A 23,931-nucleotide genomic window follows, 5' to 3' on the forward strand; every position below is an offset into this window, starting at 1 on the left:
CGGTTTGAAGTTCAGTGTCTTAGGAACAACTGAACAACTGCTGGCTCCAAACTCAGTGGCAGCTTGAAGTGGAAGCATGCATAACACACAAACCGCAGGAAGACTAAAAACCTTAACAGGTGGCACAAGCCAGTATGCTCAATCTATCTTCCCTGAAATTTTCTTCGAGCTTATATTGAAGCCAGTGGCGCTGGTGGGCTGACTGGAGTTTTTGTTTTTCAAGAAAACCTCAGAGATTGTGGAACTGATGAAAACAAATCAGAAGATTAGGCTGCTAATATAGCTTTTCCAAGAAACTTGACTTCGCTGTTCTGTGCTTCTAATAGAAATATGCAGACATCAGACATTAAAATTATTGGCTTCCAATTTAGTTCTTCCCATTGGGAGGTCCAGTTGGAGACAATTGCAAGCTCCAACTCGAATGTCCAATTGAATACTTCAATCGCGCCTCCAAGTTGGACAATCTAATGGAAACGGATTGGGGCTGCCCAGTAGATTTATCGATTCATCAGTCCGATTGGCTGACTTGCTAGTCCATTTCATTCTTACCGGAGCAAACTGGATCCAATCAAGATTTATCACCAATTGCAGTAAATGCTGTTTTTGCATGTGTTGGCCCATTTTTAACACTCAACCGGTATTTAGACTATTCGTGTTCAGCGTGAAAACAAGTTTGACGATCCAATTGGAGTTCTATATTGATATAACTGGAGCCAATTGGAACTTCATGAATCCGTTGGACCCAATAGGCGTAACTGCCGGAAGTGTGAAAAGCAACAGTACTCCCCAATTGCAAACAAGCTGACTCAACGGGACAGCTCGATTTGATTCGCGAATCCAGCTGGCTTCCTGCTGAGTCGAGTTCACTCCACTTATAAAGCCCATTTGGACCGATTGGTTTTTATCGGCTCGGTAGCGTCGTCCTGTCGTCTGCTAGTATTGCCGATTTGAGATGCAAAGGACTCTCCTTTTTGAAACGCCTCTCCCTAATGCTTTGCTGGTCTCCTCTGGCAGTTAGCGGCGCAGCCAGTTGGCATTGCGGTGGACAAAGCCTGTAATGTCGAAAAGACGAAAAGATAAGCAAAAACTGAAACTGAGAAACCGTCTAGTGTCCAATTTCCTGCATTGCCGAACGGTAACTTCCAGGACGTGGTCGCTTAGTTCCGGTGGCTTCGTTTTCGAGCGCCTCATGCGCCCTCCAGCCTTCTAGTGCAGATCTATTGCTTCATTCGATGTAACGAGCCCACAAGGGCGCATGAGGTTTCAAAAGGTTGCCGCATTGTTGTATTTTGTGTTAATCAGCAAAGCCCTACGAAGTCAAAATGTGTTGATTTCTTGTTACGTTCACACTCCAAATAAGGTCACAGTGCCCCCAGTCTATATAATGAGATAACAGATTCTTGCGAAAGAGCGGTGACTTTCTATGAGTATTGAGAGCCAAAATCTTCAGGTTAAAAAGGGCACTTATCTTCCAAGTTTTATTATTGCCGGTATAATCTTACCTAAAAAATGACCTATATAACTTAGGAATATCGGAAGCCTGTTCTCCTAAATATAGAAAGGGCTTGGCAATGGTACATGGTGGTGTAGTATTCCGGAAATACTTTAAGTGTTCAAAGCTTGAAATTTCTGTAACCTACTTGTTTTCGAGAGTTGCATAATAAACCACGTAACAAAGTTTCCGCAGCATGTATGAGAAAAGTTTCAGCGGCCGCTGCGGAAAAATATCGGCTTAAGGTCTTTTGGACACGTCTTTTGCCTTTATTTTATTCCGGTATTTCGGCGGAGGAGGGCAAAAATTTACCTAAGGACCCCGATGATTGAGACATCCTTCATGGAACACGGTGTACTTGGAATAATGCAGCGCAAATGAAACGATCGAAACATTTGGAGACAACCAAGCGGCGAGTTTAATCAGCACGGCAGCACTTAGCTCGCGGCAAATTACACGACTAAATTCACTCAAATGTTCGGGCTGCATTGGACGCTTTCATCGTGCAGATTTGAGCCGCTTTCTGATTAGTGGCGAACAACCGACTCTGGACTGTGCAGAGGCAGTCTTTCGGCAAGTCCTCCGTCGATGTCGATATCGACGAGGCTCGATAGCCCATCCACACAGAACACAGAGAACCACTTGAACTGGTTCCAGTGGCAGCCGTGGGGAAGCTGAATGGTCACGTCTGTGCCGCTGTAGATCGCCAGTTCACCCATCCTGCAAATATGAACCACCATTCTCAGTTTTGCGGAGTTTCCAAATGTAGTACGCGTGCTGGTCAAGCATGTTCCACGTGAAGAGTAAACAAACATGTTACCGAGACATTACACCCTCTGAACATTCTGCCGTGTTGCGATTAGATATGTGACTCAGTGGTTTTCAATGTTCCATTCGCTCAGCACAGCGCGTGCTCTTTCGATTTTCGTTTGCTGATCGCGTTGGCCTGAAAACAGAAGCGAGCAAAGAATATTGCACTCGCATTTCTGCATGTTGGCGCATTAGTGCGCCGCGAACGAAAGACAGGCTTATCTTGTAAGGAGTTGCCTCTTCCCCAAGGATACCCCTAACAGAGGCAAGGCAAGTTTTACGTATTGAGGCATACTCTCATTAACAGAAATATTTCGTCGGTTTCGATAGGAAAGCATGTTTAGCAAGGGGAATTTTCTTGACATTGGGCTAATCATGTCATCGTCGCATTGAATATTTGGGCAGAGGGAATGAATCTACCTGCATGTTCGCTGACATAAGAATGAAAACTGCAATGACAAGCTTCAAAATTAATCTAAAAAAGGAGTCGTAATTGACACAGGTTTCATGGCTTGCAACAGCCTGTAAATAATGCTGAAAAGGGTTGAGAATTGGGCGAGTTGGTACGAATTCATACTTCTCTGGCACCACAGGACAGGGACGGAGACAGTGTGACAACAACGCAAGTGCTCACTAACAACTGACAAAATTTAGTAAAAACACAAAGTATATAGACAAAACTAACGGTTACATGCACATTCAGAACACGGTTACAAAGGTTACAGGCGAGAACACACGTTAAATCACGACGAATCTACCTGTTATCATCGTTTAGTGTTCTTTTAAGATAATCAACCTCGGCGTCAAGCAGCAGCAAGCATGGCAAACTCACGCAATCTGCCGACTTCCTTATGCGGAAGGCGTCCATAATCTCCCGGGAAGTCTTATCTTTATGCTTCCAGAGAACACGCGTTTCTTTGAACAACGTGGCACACTTGTGGCTTTTGACATGCTTCGTCAGGAGCGTCCGCGAACCCCCGTCAAGTGACCTGGCATGCTCCTGGAGGCGTACATTTAGACAGCGTCCCGTCTGCTCCGTGTATTGTCGAGCGCATTTCAGGGGAATGGAATACACTACACCGCAAGCACAGTCCATAAACGGATTGGAGTGCTTCACACCACAAGCGTTCCTTCTCTCCCGCGGTGCGTCACACCTCTCAATGGCGGCACACATCCGCTCTACCTTATTCATGGCTGAAAATAACAAGTCCACCTCATAACGGCGAGCCACCTTTTTAAGGTTGTGAGACACTCCATGTATGTAAGGGATGCAGGCGAGCTTTTTCCTTCCCTGTGCGCTCTCTTTATGTGACCTAGTCCATTACAGTTTGTTTCTGTACCGTAAGGATCCGTTTCAACACCGAAGCCAGCACAGAAGCCGGGAACTCTGCGTTTTTTAGTCTGGCCACCTGATCGGCGAACGCTTTGTCCATCCGATGGAAACAGGTTTTTATGAAAGCCGAATTTAATTCATTCAACGCAATGCCATTCTTTATCAACTTTGAATGGCCGGAAAAAAATTCAACAAGGGTTTCTTTGACCTTGGTGAAAACGACCAGCACGCATGGTTGCCCTCGAAAAACAAGGAAAGGTCCAAAAACTGAATGCGTCCATTTTCGGGAGCTTCACACGTAAAATTCAGGCCACGTTCTCTTTCTTTGAACACCTTCAAAACATCGACCATAGGCCGGGTGGTGCCACGACATTTCACAAAACTCTAAAATCGTCAACATAACGGAAAACTTTCGTCGCCATTCTTTCCAAATCACGCTCAAGGCACGTATCAACCGTGCACAGGAAAATATCGCTCAGAACCGGAGCAACTCTTGACTCGATACAGATACCTGATTTTTGAATGTACACGTCATTGTTCCAGCCAATAAAAGTCGAGTTCAAATAAACAGCCAGAAGCTCAAGGAAACTATCGACCGAAATCCCGCACCTGGAAATGGAAGCAACTTCATCGGGGCTTCGGGGACGCACCTGACCAAGCATGTCAAAAGCCACAAGTGTGCCCCGTTGTTCAAAGAAACGCGCCTTCTCTGGAAGCGTAAAGCTAAGAGTTCCCGGGAGAATATGGAGGGCTTCCGCATAAGGAAGTCGGCAGATGTATGCGTGAGTTTGCCATCCTTGCTGCTGCTTGACGCCGATGTTGATTATCTTCAAAGAACACTAAACGATGATAACAGGTGGATTCGTCGTGATTTAACGTGTGTTATTGGCTGTAACCTTTGTAACCGTGTTCTGACTGTGCATGTAACCGTTAGTTTTGTCTATATATTTTGTGCTTTTAATAAATTTTGCCAGTTGTTAGTGAGCACTTGTGTTGTTGTCACTCTGTCTCCGTCCCTGTCCTGTGGTGCCACAGCAGTATGAAATAATGCTGGATGTTGTTAGCGAATCCATATATCGTTACCAATTAGTCACCGCATAAATATAAATCACGAAAATAAAACCAAGCGCGTAAATATGACTTAAATTGCATTAGGCAGCCGCTCATGAGTTACGAAGAGCAGCTTACTGACAGACCATAGGAGGATACTACACAAGATAGGTATCATCGAAGCCAACTCAGAAAGGGTCCCATCTTGGAGGCTTCCTGAAAGATCTAGTATAAAGATAGCGCAGTGAACACCATAAATGAAAAAATGACGCGCCGCGTTGACAACAAGAGACATACCTCAGTGCATTAGAGAAAAACCGCTCTTAACAATTTTGTATGGGAAAGCAGGAAGCAGTAATCTATTTCGGCGCTAACGGAAGAAGGTAACTCAGTGACGCAAAGAGACTGTTTCGGAAAAGCGGCATGAATATTTTCGTGGATGTGGCTGCACAAGCTGGGACACCATATGACCAATTTTAAAACAAATAGAAGTGGTGTTTTGCCTTACTGCAGAAAAGTCTAAAGTTCATGATGACAATTAGTATTGTCTCAGACATCCCGCAATCTTCAGTACATCATCCGATGCTTCAGGGTATCCACGCCAACCTGTTTAATTGCCTCCTCGAGGCCGAACAGGCCTTGAAAATACATAACAAGACGTTGTGTTTTTTTTGCGATTACAATACAAAACAGAGCAAACTGAACTTAGATGAAAAAGTCCACTCATACTGCTTACGCCTTTGTTTCCCTATTTTTACTTTCTTCTTTCCACTTTAAAATCTTATGAATTCATGCGTACTCATGGAGGCATATCACGATACAGTGCATAAACAATTCGAGGTAGTACTGCGGTACCTACTTGTTGCCGTCATAAATGAGGTACGTAAGTTCCTCCGGATGGGGCACGGTTGTCGGCGCCACCACAAAGTACGTATCTGCAAAAGCGTTACGGCGATTTACTTGCCTGCTTCACATGGGCGAAATCTTTTTGCAGCTTAGTCATATCCAGAATTATTTACCCATTCATGCATTAGACATTGCCAAAAATTTTTTTGAGGTGGTTTGACAAGCAATTTGGTAACATGCAGGCAAAATGTAGTCATAAGTGTTTAGTTATTCCAAAATGCTTAACCAGTCATGCTGCCTTTGCGAGTATACACGCAGTGACAGGCTCTTTCTGAGAGTGGGATTGCGGTGAGAACAAAAAATGCTAACTTATTGCCAAAATGCCATAGATAGTCCTTGATTAAACCTGAAAGCGGTTTTGACATGCTGTCACACTTTTGAAGCATCCCAGAGTTGTTATGTTGCTTTGTCACAGCTTCTGGGAATGCAAGATGGAATTTTCGCCCTAACATGTGGCGCATGTACCCTCTGTCTTCATCCGACCGGTAGAGGTTCCGTAAATTAGTGGATTTGTGACAGTTCCGATAATATGAACGTAATGTAACTACCCTTCATTAAAGCTTAGGTTTGGTTTGGTTTATGGGGTTTAACGTCCCAAAGCGACTCAGGCTATGAGAGACGCCGTAGTGAAGGACTCCGGAAATTTCGACGACCTGGTGTTTTTTAACATGCACTGACATCGCACAGTACACGGGCCCCTAGAAATTCGCCTCCAAAGAAATTCGACCGCCGCGGCCGGCATCGAACCCGCGTCTTTCGGGTCAGCAGCCGAGTGCCATAACCACTGAGCCACCGCGGCGGCTAAAAGGGATGTGGTCATTAAAGCTTAAAGAAAGCCCAAAACACAATAAAATTTATTCACATCTGCGAGCTTTTGCAGAATACGATAAGAAAAGTTCGTACAAAATCGTTGCATTCAGAAGGTATTTTATAGGTAGTGTATACTTTTCCCAAAATCATAACTTGAGAAATACTAGGAGTTTTTCTCTTTATCCTTTTGTTGTCTTGAAACTATATGATTTTCACAACACCAGGATTTCAGAAGCGGAATGTGGCGGCTGAAGTCTTCAAAAGTACGGTCATCGAGAGCAGTCAAACATTCAAGCAAGAACGGAGACTCATTGCAAAGCTCAAGGGAAAAAAAAACACGTGTCGCATTTCAGCTTCAGTTAGTTTGCCCAAGAGACAGGTAATATACGTTACGCAATCCTTGAAGCGTGCATTCGCCTTCGCTGCAACCATGCGCGGCGCGCACAGTTCCACTCACAAGGACATTGGCCGTCGTTGATGAAGCCCCTGAGCAACATACTGGAACTGTCGCTGAGGACCACCTCGCTGGCCATGACGCTTCCAAATCTGGAGGTCGGCATCCCCAAGCTCTGCTCTTTCGGCAGCTCGTAGTCGCTCGGAATACTGGCCCAGCCGAAGTATATCTGGAAAATCACGAAGATCCATTATGGTCATCAGAATCTGCACTAGTCTATGTACGAATCACGCAGCGCCTTAGCACTAAGATCCTATGCCGCTATTCATAAAAAGTTGTTTGTATTTTCTGATATGTTGACTGAATACTTCGTTTTTTTTTCTTTCAAAACACTTGGTATTACTTATGGATCACTTTACAGCCACATTTTGCAGTGCACAGGTGTTCAACGTGGGTCTGTATAAAGAATTGCTGCTAAAGGCCCCGAAAAGCTTTCGGAAACAAACAGTAGATTATATTTTCGACAACTTGAAAAGGTAACCTAAAATTAAGAAACAGCTTCTTTAAACTTAGATCTGAACGGTTGCTCTACCACAGATGCTCAAGATACTTCTAGCAATTTTGAATCTTGACCGGGTGAAATTTATGGCAACCTTCTATTCTACTACTCTAAACCGTAGTTTATGAACATGAAAAAAAATATTTTCCCAGCACATGGTACTTAGGAAACGAATGTATAGTTTTTTCATACCGCAAAAAAAAAAAGAATGCGATGAGGGAATGCGGTTTAAAATTATGATTTATGGTAGTTTAACATCCTAAAGCGACTCAGGCTCCAGAAATTTAGACCACGTGGAGTTCATTAACTTGCACTTACATTGAACAGCACACGGGCCTCTAGAATTTCGCCTCTATAGTAATTAGAAATTATAGGTTCTCTCAAGCTACAATTACCGATCGGAATCCTGGATTGAGACTTCAAATTTACTTTTTTTTCTGTTTCGCATACGCTTGTGGGTTAGGCGGGTTAGACTGAGGGCGTGGGGTACGTTATCCTTACCCCCATGCACTGATCACTGTAGCCAAGTGCTACGACGAATAAAAGACGTCATTCGAAAAACGTCGTTCGAAGACATAATCAATGAATTGTCTCCAATTTGCCTTTCTTTTTTTGCATTCGCTACGCTACTATCATTTTCAGCGATTTCCACAAAATATACTAATAATGAATGTTCCAATGAATGATTACGTGTAATAATATATGCACCATAAGCAAGAAACGTGCTCCTCAACGGTGATACCTACTGTCACAACGATAACAACTGTATTCCAATAACATTATTTATCTCGGATGCCATAAATTTGTTATAGAATAATCGGCAGTCGTGTACATACTTTTTCATCCATATAAATCTGCAATTATTTAATGAAGTCTTATATTGCGCCTTTTCTGCGTGAAAGTCTTCTAAAGCAATCATATGTTGCTAACCTAATGTAGTTTTCTTAAAAAGCTTTGCACATCATTCCCCGCTGTAGGCTATAGACATTTCAGCATTTTGAAGTATGAAAAGACTCATCTCATATTTCAGACATGTCCTTTCTATACTGCACAACCCAAATCTTTCACTATAGGGTCTCCACTGCCGTATTTACGAATAAATGCCTTGGAAAAAAAATTCAATTTTTCAGGTATTTGCATGCTACCGTATCCTAAATGAGCGTGCAAGGTGGATTATGAACTTGAAGAACACATCACGACCTAGTTGGTTTTGCCGTCGCAACGAAAGCAGTGCAAACATCATGAAGAACGCAGAAAGGGGAGACGAGACACAGCCGCGTTGTCTCGCCTGTGTCTCGCCTCCCCGTTCTGCGTCTTACGTGAAGTTTGCGCTGTTTTCATTGTGTTTGATGATCAAAATACCATAACTAGACGTTGCGCAGTTATGTCTGTATTTTTCTATAGTTACGTTGCGTATATCTGCGGCTGCGCTCTCTTCAGTGGGACTAACAGGCAATTACTCTTTTATTTCACGGAGAAATTATTCACCTCTATACCATATGCCTATGCAAGTTTCGATCACAATTTCGATCATATATACCACATATTGAAGGAGTCCATATATCCACAACGACCGCATAGGTACCCAAGGCTTCAAAGGCAACGTGCTCTGTACTCTATTGTACATATTTTGCATTTACACAAGCATATTAATTGCAATTGTAACAGCTGGCCGGTTTTTTCCCCTACCCAAGTTCATGCATTCCTAAATCTCTACGACACACTTAAGGGTAACAGCCAGCCTCAGTTGTTCCGCCGAGCCATCTAGATCATTCCGTTCGATCTCAACCGGCTATTCTCGAAACCATTACTCATTCTGCCATAAATTTTAGACCACATATCGACTTTTAGAGATTTGGTTGACAGTTTCCGAAAAGGCCGTGTTTTTAAGTTACTTCTGCGGTGATTTTCATGCTAGGCTCCTCTTCTTTAATTTATCAAGATGTTTCGTGTAGAACATTCATAAAAAATTACTTTCCGAAATGTTCACCTCTCCTGATGCGCCACTCACTTTATCCTGTGGGTGGTAGATGCCCAGAGTTTCGTAGGCAGTAATTTCTTTCGGCAGCTTTAGGTACACGGTGGCATTGGTGTAGGGCTTCAGGACGCCGTTGCTGCGAGGCAGAGCAGGCGCCAGCACTCATGAGCTTATTGCGCGTCTAGACTCATAGAGATTAACTGCGCTAAGTGCCCACATGCAAAGCCTGCGTAATACTCTTCAATGCGCTAAACGTCTTTTTTTGCAGCTGTTCAACAAAGAACATGCGAGCAGGCAGCATGCACGTTATCCTCGAGCAAAGTTTTCCAGTTTCAAATGCATATGCGTGTACAGAAAGCATAGGACGGTAAACACTGTCTCAGAGCCCTGGGATAGCACTATAAGTTAACCTCTTTCATTTAATCCAGAACCTAAGTGAAAAATTATTGACATTCGAAAAAAGCTGACGACTTTGCTTAAACGAACGTTTCATGAGTTCAAGGCACCAAACGCTACCTCCGAGCGTAAAGAGCAAAACTTGCTGTTGGGTGAGTTGATTTGTTTCCATGCTTGCAGCACATTGTGTTTTGGCCGTACAGTCTTTGCCAAAAGCAACCGCGCACAGTCAGTTTGTCAGCCTCGTGGCGAAGCACTAATGGCTGTCGTTATGCTCGCTCTGATTCTGTGTAAAGTAAGCTGAGCCCTTGTCCTCACGTTTTCACACGTTTCGGTCTTTGGGGGTGCCGCAAAGCCTCCGTTATGCGTTTGAGAATGAAAAACCTGTTACTCGGTGTCACAAAATTCGGCGCATTTTAGAAACAAACAAAGAAAAACCGCCGAGCGCACGGCGTCTCGCCGGCGCGAGCCCAACGGGAGAGAGGGAAAGCCCCACAGAGCGCGTGCCTCTCTCTCCACCGCCACGGCGTGCGCCAAAGGAATGAGTCATCCACGAAGATTTCTCTGGAACAGCCGAGTTGCTTCTACAGCTGACGGGGGCAAAAGGGCGCAACCTTGCGTGCACTAAGACACGTCCCCCTCGCCCGTCGGCGACGGCGCCACGCTAGAACACGCTCGAAACTGCGAGATGCGACCCCCGTACTCTGACCAATGGGGACGCGCGGCTGGCAAGAGAAAGGAAGGGAGACAGCACTGCCCATGCTGCGTGTATGTGCGCGCCTACTCTGGCGCGTAGAACAAACAGACGTGAGAGCGAGCCTATAAAAGAAGGGCGTTGACCGCTATCAGTCAGTCCGGACCGCCGTTTAAGCTTCATCGAAGCGCGCCCGTTCGACTCCCGGGGAAAACACCACTCGGCCAGCATCGGACCAACTAGGCAACGGTTGCCAGTCTGCGGGACGGCATCGTCGCGGAACTCTGGTCGTCGGACTGCCGCAGTGCCCGGTGAACAAATTGTGTTTTGTTTGTTTACCTCTCTCTCGTGTGTTAGTGCACTTCAGGTGCAATATTGTCTTTGTACTGTAATCTCTCTCTCGAGTTTAACTTTGCCCGAGTTGCATTGTTTGTTAATCACTTTGTATGTGCTCGTACTAGTGATTGTGTAATCCTCTGTATCGTCTCTTTGCTGCATAAACTTTGTTTTGTTTGTTAATCTTTGGCTCCGACCCATTCTCTGGCTTGCGACCAGCGAAAGCTTGGCACCGAACGCCCAAAAACCTCTTGTCACTTGGTAGCTGGTCTGCGCTGAGCTTGCCACGCTGAGTCGAGGGCATCTCCTTCGAGTCCGAGACCGCTACCCCCACACCCTCTAAGGGTGTCTGGGAGCTTCCCACGTAAAAGTGCGCGAAGTCTGGGTGACACTCGGTTACTTTTGGCAAAGGCGGTACATTGTACTTGTGGTCATGACATTTCTTTCCCTTTAGTCACCGCTTTTTTTACGACAGTGTTTTTTTTTATTTTGGTTCACTTTCGTCGTTTTGTATTGGTCATGTGGTCTTATATGCTCCGCTTAAAGGTGCAGTGAAGAGGAATCTGAACTCGTCTTTTTGTGGGAACTCGATCTACACTTTCGGAGCATTCTTACAAACTTTGACTTATTGCCTTGTGTGGCCGATTTCTCTAATTACATCGGATTCACGTCCGGCTACAGCCTTTTTTTTTTAATTCTCCCGGTACGGTGGACGGAGTCGACACACTCGTGGAGTGCCTTTAAGCCAGCTCCGTAGATGCTTTGCTTTCGCTTTATTTTGTTGTTTAGTTTGCCGTGAATAGTTTCATTCGCAGATTATATAGCCGCAAAATAAGCCCGTAGAAATAAAAATACGCGCGGACTATTTGCTACTACGGATTGCTACGCATTACTCCGACGATGGCAGAGCGGCAAGCCTCCACGGAGCTGGCTGAAACGCACTCCACGCGTTCGTCGACTCCACCCACCGTACGGGGAGAATTAAAAAAAAAATGACGGGAGCCGCACGTTATTCCAATTTAATTAGGAAATTCGGCCACACAGGGCAATGAATCGAAGTTTATAAGAATGCTCGGAACGTGTAGATTGAGTTCCGCGCGGCAAAAAGACGAGTTCAGGTTCCTCTTCACTGCACCTTTAAACATGGGTTCACCTCTTTTCAAATACAAAATTTTTACTTCAACGCTTCATCCTGTCATCCTTGGTGTTACTATGCTCCGTTCTTTCTTGCGCTGTAGTGCAAGCATCATTGACTGCAGTTATTGCATTGAACGCGCGCTGAAGGGAGGCTGAATGCTTCTCATGCCGTAGAGAAATATCGAAGATAAAGTGGTATTTATCCGCATTATAAAAACACACGAACCGCTGGAACTGTTCAACTACAGTGAGCGTCCACAACTGCTGCACCATAATTTTCGATGTGGCCATCCATCCCAAATGTCGTAGTGTTATTCAGCATGAAAACAACTTGAGCCGTCGGTAACGTCACCCGCTCTCTGGAGCATTATACCGCAGTGCTAGGTCGGGCGGCAAACGGGCTTGTGAGCCAGAAGCTTAGACAGCTTTGTACGCGGCGAGTGAACCAATCAAAACCAAAGTAACCGAAAGCCCATTCTGAGACGCGAATACGAACCTGCCAGTCTCGTCTGGGATCACGTCGCCGGTCACCTGGTCCGGCTCCCCTTGGGCATACTCACCCCAGAAGCGGGCAGCTGCGATCGAACATATATAATGACATAGCTGCATCCTTATGCAAAACTTCTTCACTGCCACTTGGACAACGTCAGCATGGAAAACCCACAAACCACCTGGGAAAAACATAGACCTGAAGGATGTAGTAGGAACGGCGAGGCGGGGAAAGACGTGGACGACAGAAAGAAAAGGCACATACAAGCGCTTGTATGCGTTTTCTTTCTTTACTCCACGTCGGACATCGCCGCGCAGTTCCTCCCACAACATGTCGCTCCAACTTTCCCAACATTTTACGGAGCTAAGGGCTGCCACCTGACACATCCACTTGAAAGGGTACGCATCCTTACGTATAGGCGGCTAGCACGCAAGAATCCCAAACCTCCGTAATGATTCCTTGCAGTGACTGCTCGGAGCGAGAAGAAGTATAGAAAGACAGCCCTGGTCATATTTAGTTTGTAGTTGGGGCACGCATGCTTCGGCAATTGCCTCCCGTGTGGACAAGTTTTCCGGATCTTTTCCAATCACCGCCTCCCAATCCCGGAAGAAAATAATCTTGAAGAAAATATTGAATCGGTGCTCTTACCGGCTCGCCAGCGTAATGCTGTCAGTACTGTTTAAATAACCAGGGTTAAAAACTACAGGAATAACAGTCTTATGTCTAATCCTTCCCCCCCCCCCCCCCCACCCCCCAGAAAAAAAAAAAGCCATTGAATGTTTAGGCTTCCGTTAGAGCCGCCGCGGTGGCTCAGTGGCTATGGTGCTCGGCTGCTGTCCCGAAAGACGCGGGTTCGATCCCGGCCGCGGCGGTTGAATTTCTTTGGAGGAGAAATTCGAGGCCCGTGTGCTGTGCGATGTCAGTGCCGGTAAAGAACCCCAGGTGGTCGAAATTTCCGGAGCCCTCCACTACGGCGTCTCTCATAGCCTTAGTCGCTTCGGGAAGTTAAACCCCATAAACCAACCAACCAAACGCTTCCGTTAGAAAGCACCGATGTTTTCGGCGCAGTGAAGGACGTGACAAATTTCATCAATCAGCTTTGTTCCAATGAAGCGAAAATGTCACGAAACTCAACAGGAAGCTAACAGTACGCCAAACAGTGAATGGCTGGACAGGGCAGATAGACATGAACATGCTAGGGATGTAAATTGTGTCCCTACAGCCGTAACATTCGCGCAGTAATTGCATGTGAGGTGACTGTGACACATGCGTGGACAGAATATGCTGCCAAGTACGGGAAGTTACTCCCATAAAATCGCAGATTCAGTGGGCGCGTATCTTTAAAGCATTGGGTATAACATAAAAATACACAGCGCTTATAAACATGGGAGACGCTGCGCACCAGGTTCCCCTCCGTCGAAGTTGAGGTGGGTGATGATAATGCTGCTCCCGCTGGCGGCGTAGACGAAGCCAGTGACGCCAGAGGCGTAGCTGCTGATCGTGCCGATACGCTTACCGTAGTAACCGCCAACGGAGCCTGGATAAAGAAGAGTTTGCGCAAAGGATTGCACATTGGCTTCAGTTAGGCAGCATCAGCCACAAAATCGCTTTTCCAAAGCGTTGGCATAGCAAGTAAGATGTTTTCGGCATGAACACAGCATGACAGTCACTTTGGACTTTTCGTGGCAGATGGGAAGACAAAAGCACCTGCTGTTCACATCTGTTGAAGGCGCCGCGTTGTGCTGTAGATCACACAGTACTCACTGAACCGTCCTGACTGAGGGACACCAGTTCTGGCTTTTTTGTCATCCTCGAGTGTTAATGAAATGTCCAAACAAGGTATTTTGCCCGGACATTCTCTAGGTAGTGTGAGTAATCAACAAGCATCATTGTGTGATGCATGCCTTGGATAACAGTTGCAACGCGTTAACTCTTCGCTATGTTTAGCGCTAAAGCTGGAACACCATAAGATTAATGGATGAAACCAATTAGACAGCTGCGACAATGTCCAGGTTTGATGTATTTTGTTGTAAATACACCGTTCTTGCTATCGGGTTCTGAATACTACATTCCGAACGTGCTAACACTGTCGTGTTGAGAGTACATAGTACACTGGAGAAGCACACGGACAATTGTGCATTTTATTTATATCATACCGGCAGGCCAAAGGCGCAAACAAGAGGAAACATACTTTGTTGCAAAAAAGATCTTCCATTCAACTGGATAACACTATATTCACTGCCTGACACCTTAGCTAGCGCGGCTACCACCATCAGGTAGAGGCAAAAATCCCGTAACTAGTTTATAACATTGGATTATTCACAACACCTGTGGCGCCAGAGGCATATTTATGTTTCTAATTGTATAAGGTAGCTGTCGGCAGTTCCACCTATTCATACAAGAGGCTCTCTTTTTAACGAAACAGCGTTAAGGCCCCCGTTCTACAGCTAATCCGGCGACGCCGTCGGCGGCGGCGTTGTGGGCGAAAATTTCCAGGAATAGTAACACAGGTTGCCCACGTGGGTCACGTGACCTTGTGGCTTTCGCACAACCTGCCCATCGGAGTGCAAGAAAATCGGCCACCGTGGCAGATGGAAGTTAATAATTGGTCGTGAGTAGTTGCTCAGTAACAGCAACCTGAGTCTCTCAAGCCCAACCGGTGGTAGCACCTGCCAACGCAGGACCATGGCGCATGGCTCAACCGCTGCACCACTGCTACACCTGGAGTGGTATCGAGACTCCCGAGGGTCTACGAATGTAAAGTCGAGAGTTACCATTTCCACACTCATGGTCGTTAACATATTAGCGCTATGGCGTCATACCCTTAAGGCGGAGCTTTAATATCCCCTCAATTTTTTCTTTCTGATAAGCATGTCAGAATTTTTTCTGCACACCCTTCGGCGCTGCCATACAGAATTTTAAAACTTCGTTATCCAGGAGGACATTTCTGACGCAAATCTCCAAAGAGCTACCCTGCTGAAACGTGCCGTAAATTATCTCGACTCCTTTCCTGTATAAACGCTACAGAAGTGCGCCTATGCTCAGACTCCCAGACCCCACTGATTTAGTCACATTGCTTTCAAGCACAGGTTTCGTGTTGCAAATATTTGACGCACCCAACACCTTTGCAGTGTTTCCTTGGCCTTGGTTCTCTCTGCGCAGCAGGCAGCTTAGAGCCTGTCCTCGTCTTCATTTTGTGGCAGATCCAAGAATCTGAGTCCTCGAGTGCGACATCATCGCCTCGATCCTTAGACTATTGTTCAAAATACTGCGGTCTCTTTACCAGACATGATATCTTCGGTCGAGAAAAAACTAAAGTTATAAGGATGCCCAGATCCTAAAGAGAGTAAAAAGAACCTAATCTTCACGAAATTTGTTTCCTTCCAGACTCGATGAAATCTTTACTTTTACATTTACTGCAAGCAGCCGCAAGAGCGAAGAAAAGTCACAGAGGATCGTGACACTTCTGACCCTAAACAAACACTGATGTCTGTTTACGTCAATTGGCAATTTATTCCCTCTGAAACGGTTACATTCTCACATTTCCTAACGTTTTATTTTTATCACAGCCAAAGAAAGCGACTTTACGCTACTACGAACATATGTACGAAATTTACGCAATACATTCCTACCCAAATTGCAGTAAAGAGCCAGCAAGTGCATTCTTTTAACAGCAGCCAAATATGTCTGTTTATAGGTTTCTTTGAACAGTTTTCTACTACTTTCATCACAGTACCGAACGAAAAAAGTTTTGTTTCGAATATTATTGCTGCCTAAAATGAAAAATTCTATAATTTGGGTACGAGCAATCTTTGCTCCTTTGTTGTGTCGTTTTATTCTTTGCAAACATGCTTTATGTATTATGTGCATTGCACTCTATACGTATGCATCATTTTGCTATGCATTTGTCATAATAACTCCGTGTTTTTCGTTTCTTCGAAAATCTTCCGAGAAACAATTTCGTTGTTCGCGGCCACTGTAAATATAGGATGACTGACTATTACTGATGCCTAGTGCTGGCTGAGCATTGAACAAAGCGTGACGGGGGTCAACATCATGATAACAGGCATGCCGCCGTAGAGCAACTTGGGCCGCTCCAAAAGATCACCACGACTGGAAGAAATGTCGTGCTAGAACCCGCGTGTTTGGGGCGTCACTGTTGTGCTAAACTTCAACTGGGGGACTAAGCGGCGTGTTTCGCGGCGCCTGCGAGCTGAATGCGCAGGTATTAACTTACAAGTCTGCATCCCCGGAGGGTGCGTCGGTGAGAGAGTCCGCGCCGTAGGAGGAGTGTTGGGGGCTGTGGGAGACAAATCGGTGGTTGTACGAGAGAGGCAATGCAGAAAACTTAGCATAGTGCGCAAAATGAACATGGAAAGGATTCACAGCCAGTGAACATATGAGAAACATGGCACACGAGACACTGCACATGATGCGCTCTGTGTTGCTTGCTAATATAACGTTCTCATACGCACCTCGACGCACCTTTATTGTTATTTTCACAGACTACGTCAGTCCGTACAAACCTTTTTTGTTTTTACCCCCTAATAGCCCTCGCCTGCGCAAGTCCCTCCTCGCCGCTCTAGACAAATTTTTTAATTACGTCCTGCAAATCAAGTCTGATTCCACAGGCTGCAAACAGCTCGCGAGGCGGAAAAGCCGGCATCGACGGTGTCGCCGTTGTCGTCGCCGGCGTCACCACATGCCCTGGCTGACTTTGGGAGGTGCCGCAGCTGCTGCCGCCCGTTGCTAGCGGTGAAACCTCCCAGATGCACCCGCAGCGGTGGCCTTGCACAGCTGCTCCGTCAACAGTCTGAACCGGCACCCCCCTTTCTTGTGCGCGGCTGCAGATAGCAGCTGACGATAAGAGGCGGCAGCCCTATGAAGCTTTCGCGTTCTACTCTTAGAGGTGAAGTTTAAGCCCGTGCCAGGTTTTTTTTTTTCTACCTTCTCAACGCATGCCTACACTGATTTCACATATCTCGCATCGATGTCTAACTTTCTGCACTGTTTTCCTTTTCGTATTAGCAGCCTCGGCGTCATTATTGCCATGAGAGATCGCGTAATTTTTAGGACACTATCAAGTGGTGCTCGTAAGAGGACGCTTGCTAAAATCACCTAATCCCGTATCGCTTTTCCGGTCACTCCACTCTGCAACCGACGCGGCTACCCAAAAGCAATCTGGCCGCCATAGGTGTCCCTCCTTCTTGCTTGCAGTGACCTTACGGCATTTCATGCAAAAGCCCAATCAGCGCCGCTATTTTCTAAATATCTTACGCACTAACACTTGAGTTCAGTTTGTTATTCTCCTGAGATGTAATCTGTTACCAAATTTGACAGCCTTCGGTGAAAATACTGCTATATGTGTCTGAGCCTTAAACCCACTTAACAATTTTACGTTCAAAAAGAACTCTACCGAAACATCAGCAGCCCATAAATATTACCCGCGCAACAGCCCACCGCCACTGTCCACACAAGCCGACGAGGGGAACACAAAATGGGGGGGGGGGGGGGTGAAATAAAATTGAAACACACAGTGGAAAGCCGATCATTGCAGAAGCGAAAATGTAAAACCGATCCCATTGACGCAGATTTTTCGCATCACATCGTGTAATTGCAGTTATTGTTTTGTACTTTATAGATAGTGTTACGGGATTGGAGAAACGCAGGAAGGGCAAGGCCGGAGAACAAAAGAAGAGGAGGTTGAGAGTGTTGTGCCCCGCTGGACGCTGATTCCCGCTCGCCGATCGAACCTCTCGCCGCTGGCCTGTTGAACCAGCTAGAACACCCCGGCTATAAAGATTATAGCCGTAACATCTTGGTGGAGGTGCGGGGTATCGATCCCCGTACCTCTCGCCGCTGGCCTGTTGAACCAGCTAGAACACCCCGGCTATAAAGATTATAGCCGTAACATCTTGGTGGAGGTGCGGGGTATCGATCCCCGTACCTCTCGCCGCTGGCCTGTTGAACCAGCTAGAACACCCCGGCTATAAAGATTATAGCCGTAACAATATTTTCGCTATTCTAATGCGAAACGTATTGGTTTAACATAAACACATCGAATGCAATAATCAATAAGCGCTCTCTTTCTTTCTACGCGAGAGAACCTAGGAAGAGGTGCCTAGCTTCCCGTAATGGGCTGCAATACAGCCCGGGCTAAATTCCTTGCATTCATTTCATTTCATATACTCATGAAGACATGTGGGATGAGAAGAAAGGCCGCATTTAAGCACTTTGACTAATATCTCACACCTTACAACAAGAGTAGTAGTGGCAATAATTGCGGTCATCACGACAGTTAGAATAAAAAGAAACACACATACACATACAATACAAAATAAATAAAAGAATCTGGAGTAACACAGCGGTAATCTCAGCACTGTATAAATGCACAGATATCAAACACAAAAACCTTATTACAGCATTAGAGAATGATAAGACAAGCACAAAACACTACAAAGTTTATTTACTTCCGGAACCGTAACATAGTCTATGCTATCATTTCATTCGTACAACGTGGTCAGTAGTTTAGGAATGATACAGCATAACCTTTGCATTTCGTAATTTTTCCTGCTGAAAGGCACTACTATCCAGTGCTCAGTGCTTCTTCTCTCATAAGCGCGCATACGTGTACTTAAATTAGTTAAAGGGTGTAGATGTGTGATGTTATTTTTTATTTCTTTCACTACAGTTGTAGTCAGTGTAAAATGGAAAATGTTATTTATATTAACCAAACCTCATCTCGACATCATAGGACTAACGGCGTGGTCTGTAGGCACGCTAAAAATAATTCTAACTATTCTGTCCTGAAGACGTCTAATTTTAATAATATTTGAGAAAGTCGTTTGCCCCATACTAGCCAACAGTAAAAGATTCTACGGAAAACCGGATAACAAAGGTTCTTTAAATGCAGGTTCCGGACACACGACACTACACATCAAATCTCATATGGATCCATTGCTGAGGTTAAAGCATTGCTTCATGCCTAGAATTAAATGAAAATGCGAAAAATATTGCCGAAAAATATACCACCAAAGCCATTGAGATATTACGACATCCTTCATCTCTACCAGCACTGATGTTTTCTATATGTTCATGCCAACGGTGCCTTTTTCCTATAACATCTAATTACTATAAATTTAAATCGACACATGGTCCGAGGCTGACCACAATAAAACTCGTGAAAAGCCATTATGCTCAAGGTTTTTGATTTTGACATAGGTGGAAAACTTTTGTGGATGTTTGTCCGGGTGCCGTCAAAAATCTCAGTGTCAATGATTGTCCTCACCTGGCGTCACCGACACCGTAGTCCTCGTCCGGGATCCCATTGGGATTTCCAACACGAGAGGGGGCGCCGGAATGCGTCCGCCGTCGACCCCAGTCTCTGTGTTGCCCGAGCGGGCATTGCCACCGTTGCCTTTCTGATCCTCATCGCCACCTGCGTTCGCAGGAAACAAAAAAGCATTTGATAAGGCCCATAGCCGAGGGGATTCTGCGAAAAGAAGGACGTAATTGTGCGAAAAAAAAGAGGCATAGAAGAAGATAGAAGTCGCGGATATTAACCAGTCGCTTACCATTGCTATAACGTTTTTTAATACACGATGAAGCATGCTTTCACGCCCGATCCAACGCCTTCAGATTGCAGCTGTCGCGACATTCAAATGTGGTAGAGCGAAGCTACCGTGCGCCCCACGCACTTAGAAGGCCCACACACAGACAATAGTATTACACAATGAAAAACTTCACCATCCTGGCTTTAAAAAATATGTCGCATGCGAAGCGTCTCTACAACCGCCTCCAATAGTCGCAGTGATGCGCGGAGGACTAAGTCACCCGGTAGAAATTATTAGATGGACTTTTAAATAAGTTGGGGAAAGATTCTTGGACAACGCTCACACTACTATTATTAAAAACCCCACACAGGAATAAAAATCCAGAATATCTACACATTGCACTACCGACGGAAATATGTCAAAACATTTGAAGAATTTTTATGAATAATTATAGGCACCTATGCAGCAGAGTGATATTCGAGAAAAAATGAAAAACTTTTTAAAGCAACCAATTCTTTCCTTGCACTGCGCTCCCAGCAAGGAGTGCAGAATCAATATGCAACAATGCAGCATTTGAAATTTTTCATCAGTTGTAACTCTGGCAGCGATTCCTCCTACATGGTATCTTGTTGAATACAGCCTATGCTACAAACCGAAAACGGACCTGATAGGTACTGTTTTGGTGAATTTCTTTTAACCACTACCGCGCTCACTATTACGTGTCCTTATCGAAAGGTCAAAGAGGAAACCCGAGTTTTATGTTGCAAGCTTTTGATACCGTTGCCTCTGTATACCCCGCAACAGAAACAAGGTTGGTCTCGTGTTTGGGGGAGTCGCTAAATGTGCATTACTTTAGCAATGAAGTAGTATTTACTGCGGAGCAGTATAAAATTTTCTTCATGTAAGAAACATCTGTTGAAGCTATATAGCTTTCCTTTACAGCCGCATTGCTGTGCTTGGGGGAATGATAATAGGCAATTACTTCTTTTAGAACACAAGAAATGGTAGTGTTGCTTTGCATTTCTGATTCAGACAATAGCAAATTATATTGAAAAAAAAATCCGCTCATATGTTGTCACCAGCAGCTGCTGAACTCAACACATTTTCTACAGGAGGACCATGCTCGACCGCCGATGTTTTGTTTGCGCGCACATAGACTTAGCACTTCGAAGATGTCGAGGTGAGTGGTGTGCGGAGTGAAGCCGTTAGCAGGTGAGTGAGTAGAACAGTCACGTCCTTCTGCAGCTTATCACCGTCAGAACCATACATAATATGTAGTCAATATATTCCCACGCCACTCGCGAAACATCAACTAACATCAGCCACTACCTCGTACTCCGCTACGAGTCAATCCCTCTCGGAATATTTCCCGTAACCCGACTCCTCTCACAGAAGCCTTTTGAATGGGCAACAAAAATAAAAATTTGGAAACCGTGGGCAAGGGAAGTGCGACGCACAATCCCAAACACGTGTGCCCGTAGACCGGACAGACAAAATAGTGCCGTTCAGTGCTCCATCCGCTTATTAAATTTAACAAGCTGTGTGCATGCTGCAAGATGCCTGCTTCCACTCACCGGGAGATCCGATCAGAAGCACCGCGAGCACCGCAACAAATGAGAAAAGCAGCACGACAGACAGCACCACGACCAAGATCTTCGACCCCTCACTTTTCCTGGGAGGCGAAATAAGTTCCTTAACAGCAGATACTTGTCTCAGCGTCTTACACGTTCGAATGAAAATAAGGTATAAGTCTTCGTGGCAGCATAAAAGACAAATTAATAACTAGGGCCTTCTAACCAACATCTCCCCAAACCTAGTCAAAAGGGCTTTATTTGTATGCAAACATTGACTAAATTTCGTTTAATTTGCAGTTCACTATCGGCAGCATTTAATCGTATTTCATCTTACATCATTGTGCTCCTGAGTGCCACCCCCAAAACCTTTTCTGTTGTGGAATAAAATTTCAATTTCAATATTACAGAAGCTCATCTGCGATAAAAAATTTCGGCTCTCTTATTCTGCACCGACGGTGATATTCACCTTGGTGTCATATAAGATTCAACCATATGGTTGCAGAGCTGATCAAAAAGCATTTCCTCTATGACAAAAGAAAACTGACGCCACGATAGGCGCAAACACAATCATATGAGACGCGAGGCCTACAACCGTTGTAAATTATTCTCTATGTCACCAGGAGGTGCGCGTTTATTTCGCTTGTTACGCAGCTATGTTTTGCAACCCACCTGCTGTTAATTGCATGTCTTCGCCAACAAAACGTAGATGTTGGCAAATAATTCATCGTTAGGCCACAAGGATAAAGACATTTTCAAGCCGAAGCAGAGCTCCAGTAATTTGAGTTAAGAATAGTCACTTCCTGGCCTTCGAGATTATGTAGGGTAAAGGAATTAACCCCAAGATCTGAAAGGTATGTGACCTTCATTTTGCTGTTGCGCGGATGCTTCATCATATCGCTAATCTTATATAAAACGCGCGTAGCTAAAGTTCACTGATTTAAAACTTTTTGATAAGAGTGGGCAAGGAGGGTTGCAAGTTGCAGAGCGCTTTTTGTAAAAGTTTTGCGCGCAGAACTAGCTTCTAGTTCGATATTTTTATTGAAGGTTGTCATCCGTAAATCAGGCACTTCTTTTCTCCTTACTACGCCCTCCTCACATAAAATCATGTTGATCCGTTAGAGAAAGGAATCAGCAATAAGTCGGCTATCCTTCGTCGTTACAGGAAGCAGGATCATACAATAATATACGAAACAAAGAAAGAGAAATATTTTTATTTGAACCTCCTATTGGCTCACTTACCGGTCCTCGTCAACTGCAACTGCAAAATACAGAGTAGCTATATAGTGCTTCTCAGACAAAACCATCACATGCTCGGGTCGTTACAAACAAGGTCGGTGAAAACGAAGCGCCACTAATTCATTGTTTTCATATTCCAATTCGCTTATAGGCACTGCGTGGTGTGTGACTCCATAGTGGGCGTAGGGGCGTTTGCTATCAAGCTGTATTGAAATATTGCGCAGCAAACGGGACTTCCCAGAATAAAATAATAACTGCAGTAGCGAAGGAATAAAAATGTACGGATCGGAGAAGCAAGAAAACTTTGTTCTGAATAATTTATAAACGAAGCTGATACGCAGACTGAAAACAGTGGTCGAGGTTGACATTGGATTGTGGCTCTACTTCCTTCCCCACGGAAACTTATTCCACCTGCTTTCCCAGGCATTCGCATTACATCAAACACCATACAAGCGGGCTTATTGAGACTAGCAACACAAGCGCTGCTGGACCGTGGGCGGACTGAACCTTGACGTTTATTGACGCTGGAGAAACTATAATTTGGGAAATCCAACCGGACACACTTCTTCGAAGTAGAGCGCAGAAATGCTGGCATGGCGTAGCGCCGTACACTATACCCTACCTGCGCACTACGACAGCGGAATAAAATACATATGAGGGCACAAGTTGGAACTCTTGCAATCCGACCATTAAAATGTTCAACTGGTTTAATTCATTGGCCGAGAACAAGCAATTGCCTCAGTGCGATTGCCCCCCCCCCCTCCCCCAGCAGTTTAACCTCATCAGTACTGACAGCGGCGACGGCAAGGTAACTGATGTTCGTTAAGAATAACGAAGTGGGTACCAAGATATGGCAGGCGTGGCAGGGAGCGGCAGAATGTTATATGGCCGGATGAGAGAGCAGCTGGCACAGGAGACACTTAATTAGAAAGATATGGGAGAGGCATTTGCCCTGTAGTAGACGTGACTAGTCACGCTGATGATGATGCATACTGAAATGAGCGGGTCTGGGTACCAAAACGACAGACAGAAGGGCTCGTCTGTGTTCCTCGTTCTCCTGTCCTGTCCCATTCGCGCAGTAGTAATCTTTTCTTTACTGAGACATTGAGTGAAACATTCTTCGCTACACTTTCAGGTCCTGAGGAAGGCTCGTTTCGCTGTTGAGTGTCCACCACATATAGGT

General features: G+C 45.2%; 1 protein-coding gene across 1 annotated transcript in view; it reads right to left on the reverse strand.

Annotated features, from left to right (window-relative positions):
* Positions 1 to 2,019: 2,019 nt before the first annotated feature.
* Positions 2,020 to 23,931, reverse strand: part of LOC149333630 (uncharacterized) — a 79,788-nt gene continuing 57,876 nt past the window's right edge. Inside the window, exons 4-12 of the mRNA XM_089557769.1 lie at positions 21,513 to 21,657; positions 19,674 to 19,823; positions 16,623 to 16,685; positions 13,788 to 13,922; positions 12,392 to 12,470; positions 9,366 to 9,468; positions 6,859 to 7,024; positions 5,545 to 5,620; positions 2,020 to 2,212 (exon numbers count right to left, since the gene is read on the reverse strand). Of these exons, the coding sequence (XP_089413895.1) occupies positions 2,020 to 2,212; positions 5,545 to 5,620; positions 6,859 to 7,024; positions 9,366 to 9,468; positions 12,392 to 12,470; positions 13,788 to 13,922; positions 16,623 to 16,685; positions 19,674 to 19,823; positions 21,513 to 21,657 (1,110 nt within the window). The remainder of the gene's footprint in view (positions 2,213 to 5,544; positions 5,621 to 6,858; positions 7,025 to 9,365; positions 9,469 to 12,391; positions 12,471 to 13,787; positions 13,923 to 16,622; positions 16,686 to 19,673; positions 19,824 to 21,512; positions 21,658 to 23,931) is intronic.

The sequence above is a fragment of the Amblyomma mixtum genome, chromosome 8, assembly GCF_055824585.1.
Source record: "Amblyomma mixtum isolate Tamu chromosome 8, ASM5582458v1, whole genome shotgun sequence".
NCBI classification, from domain to species: domain Eukaryota; kingdom Metazoa; phylum Arthropoda; class Arachnida; order Ixodida; family Ixodidae; genus Amblyomma; species Amblyomma mixtum.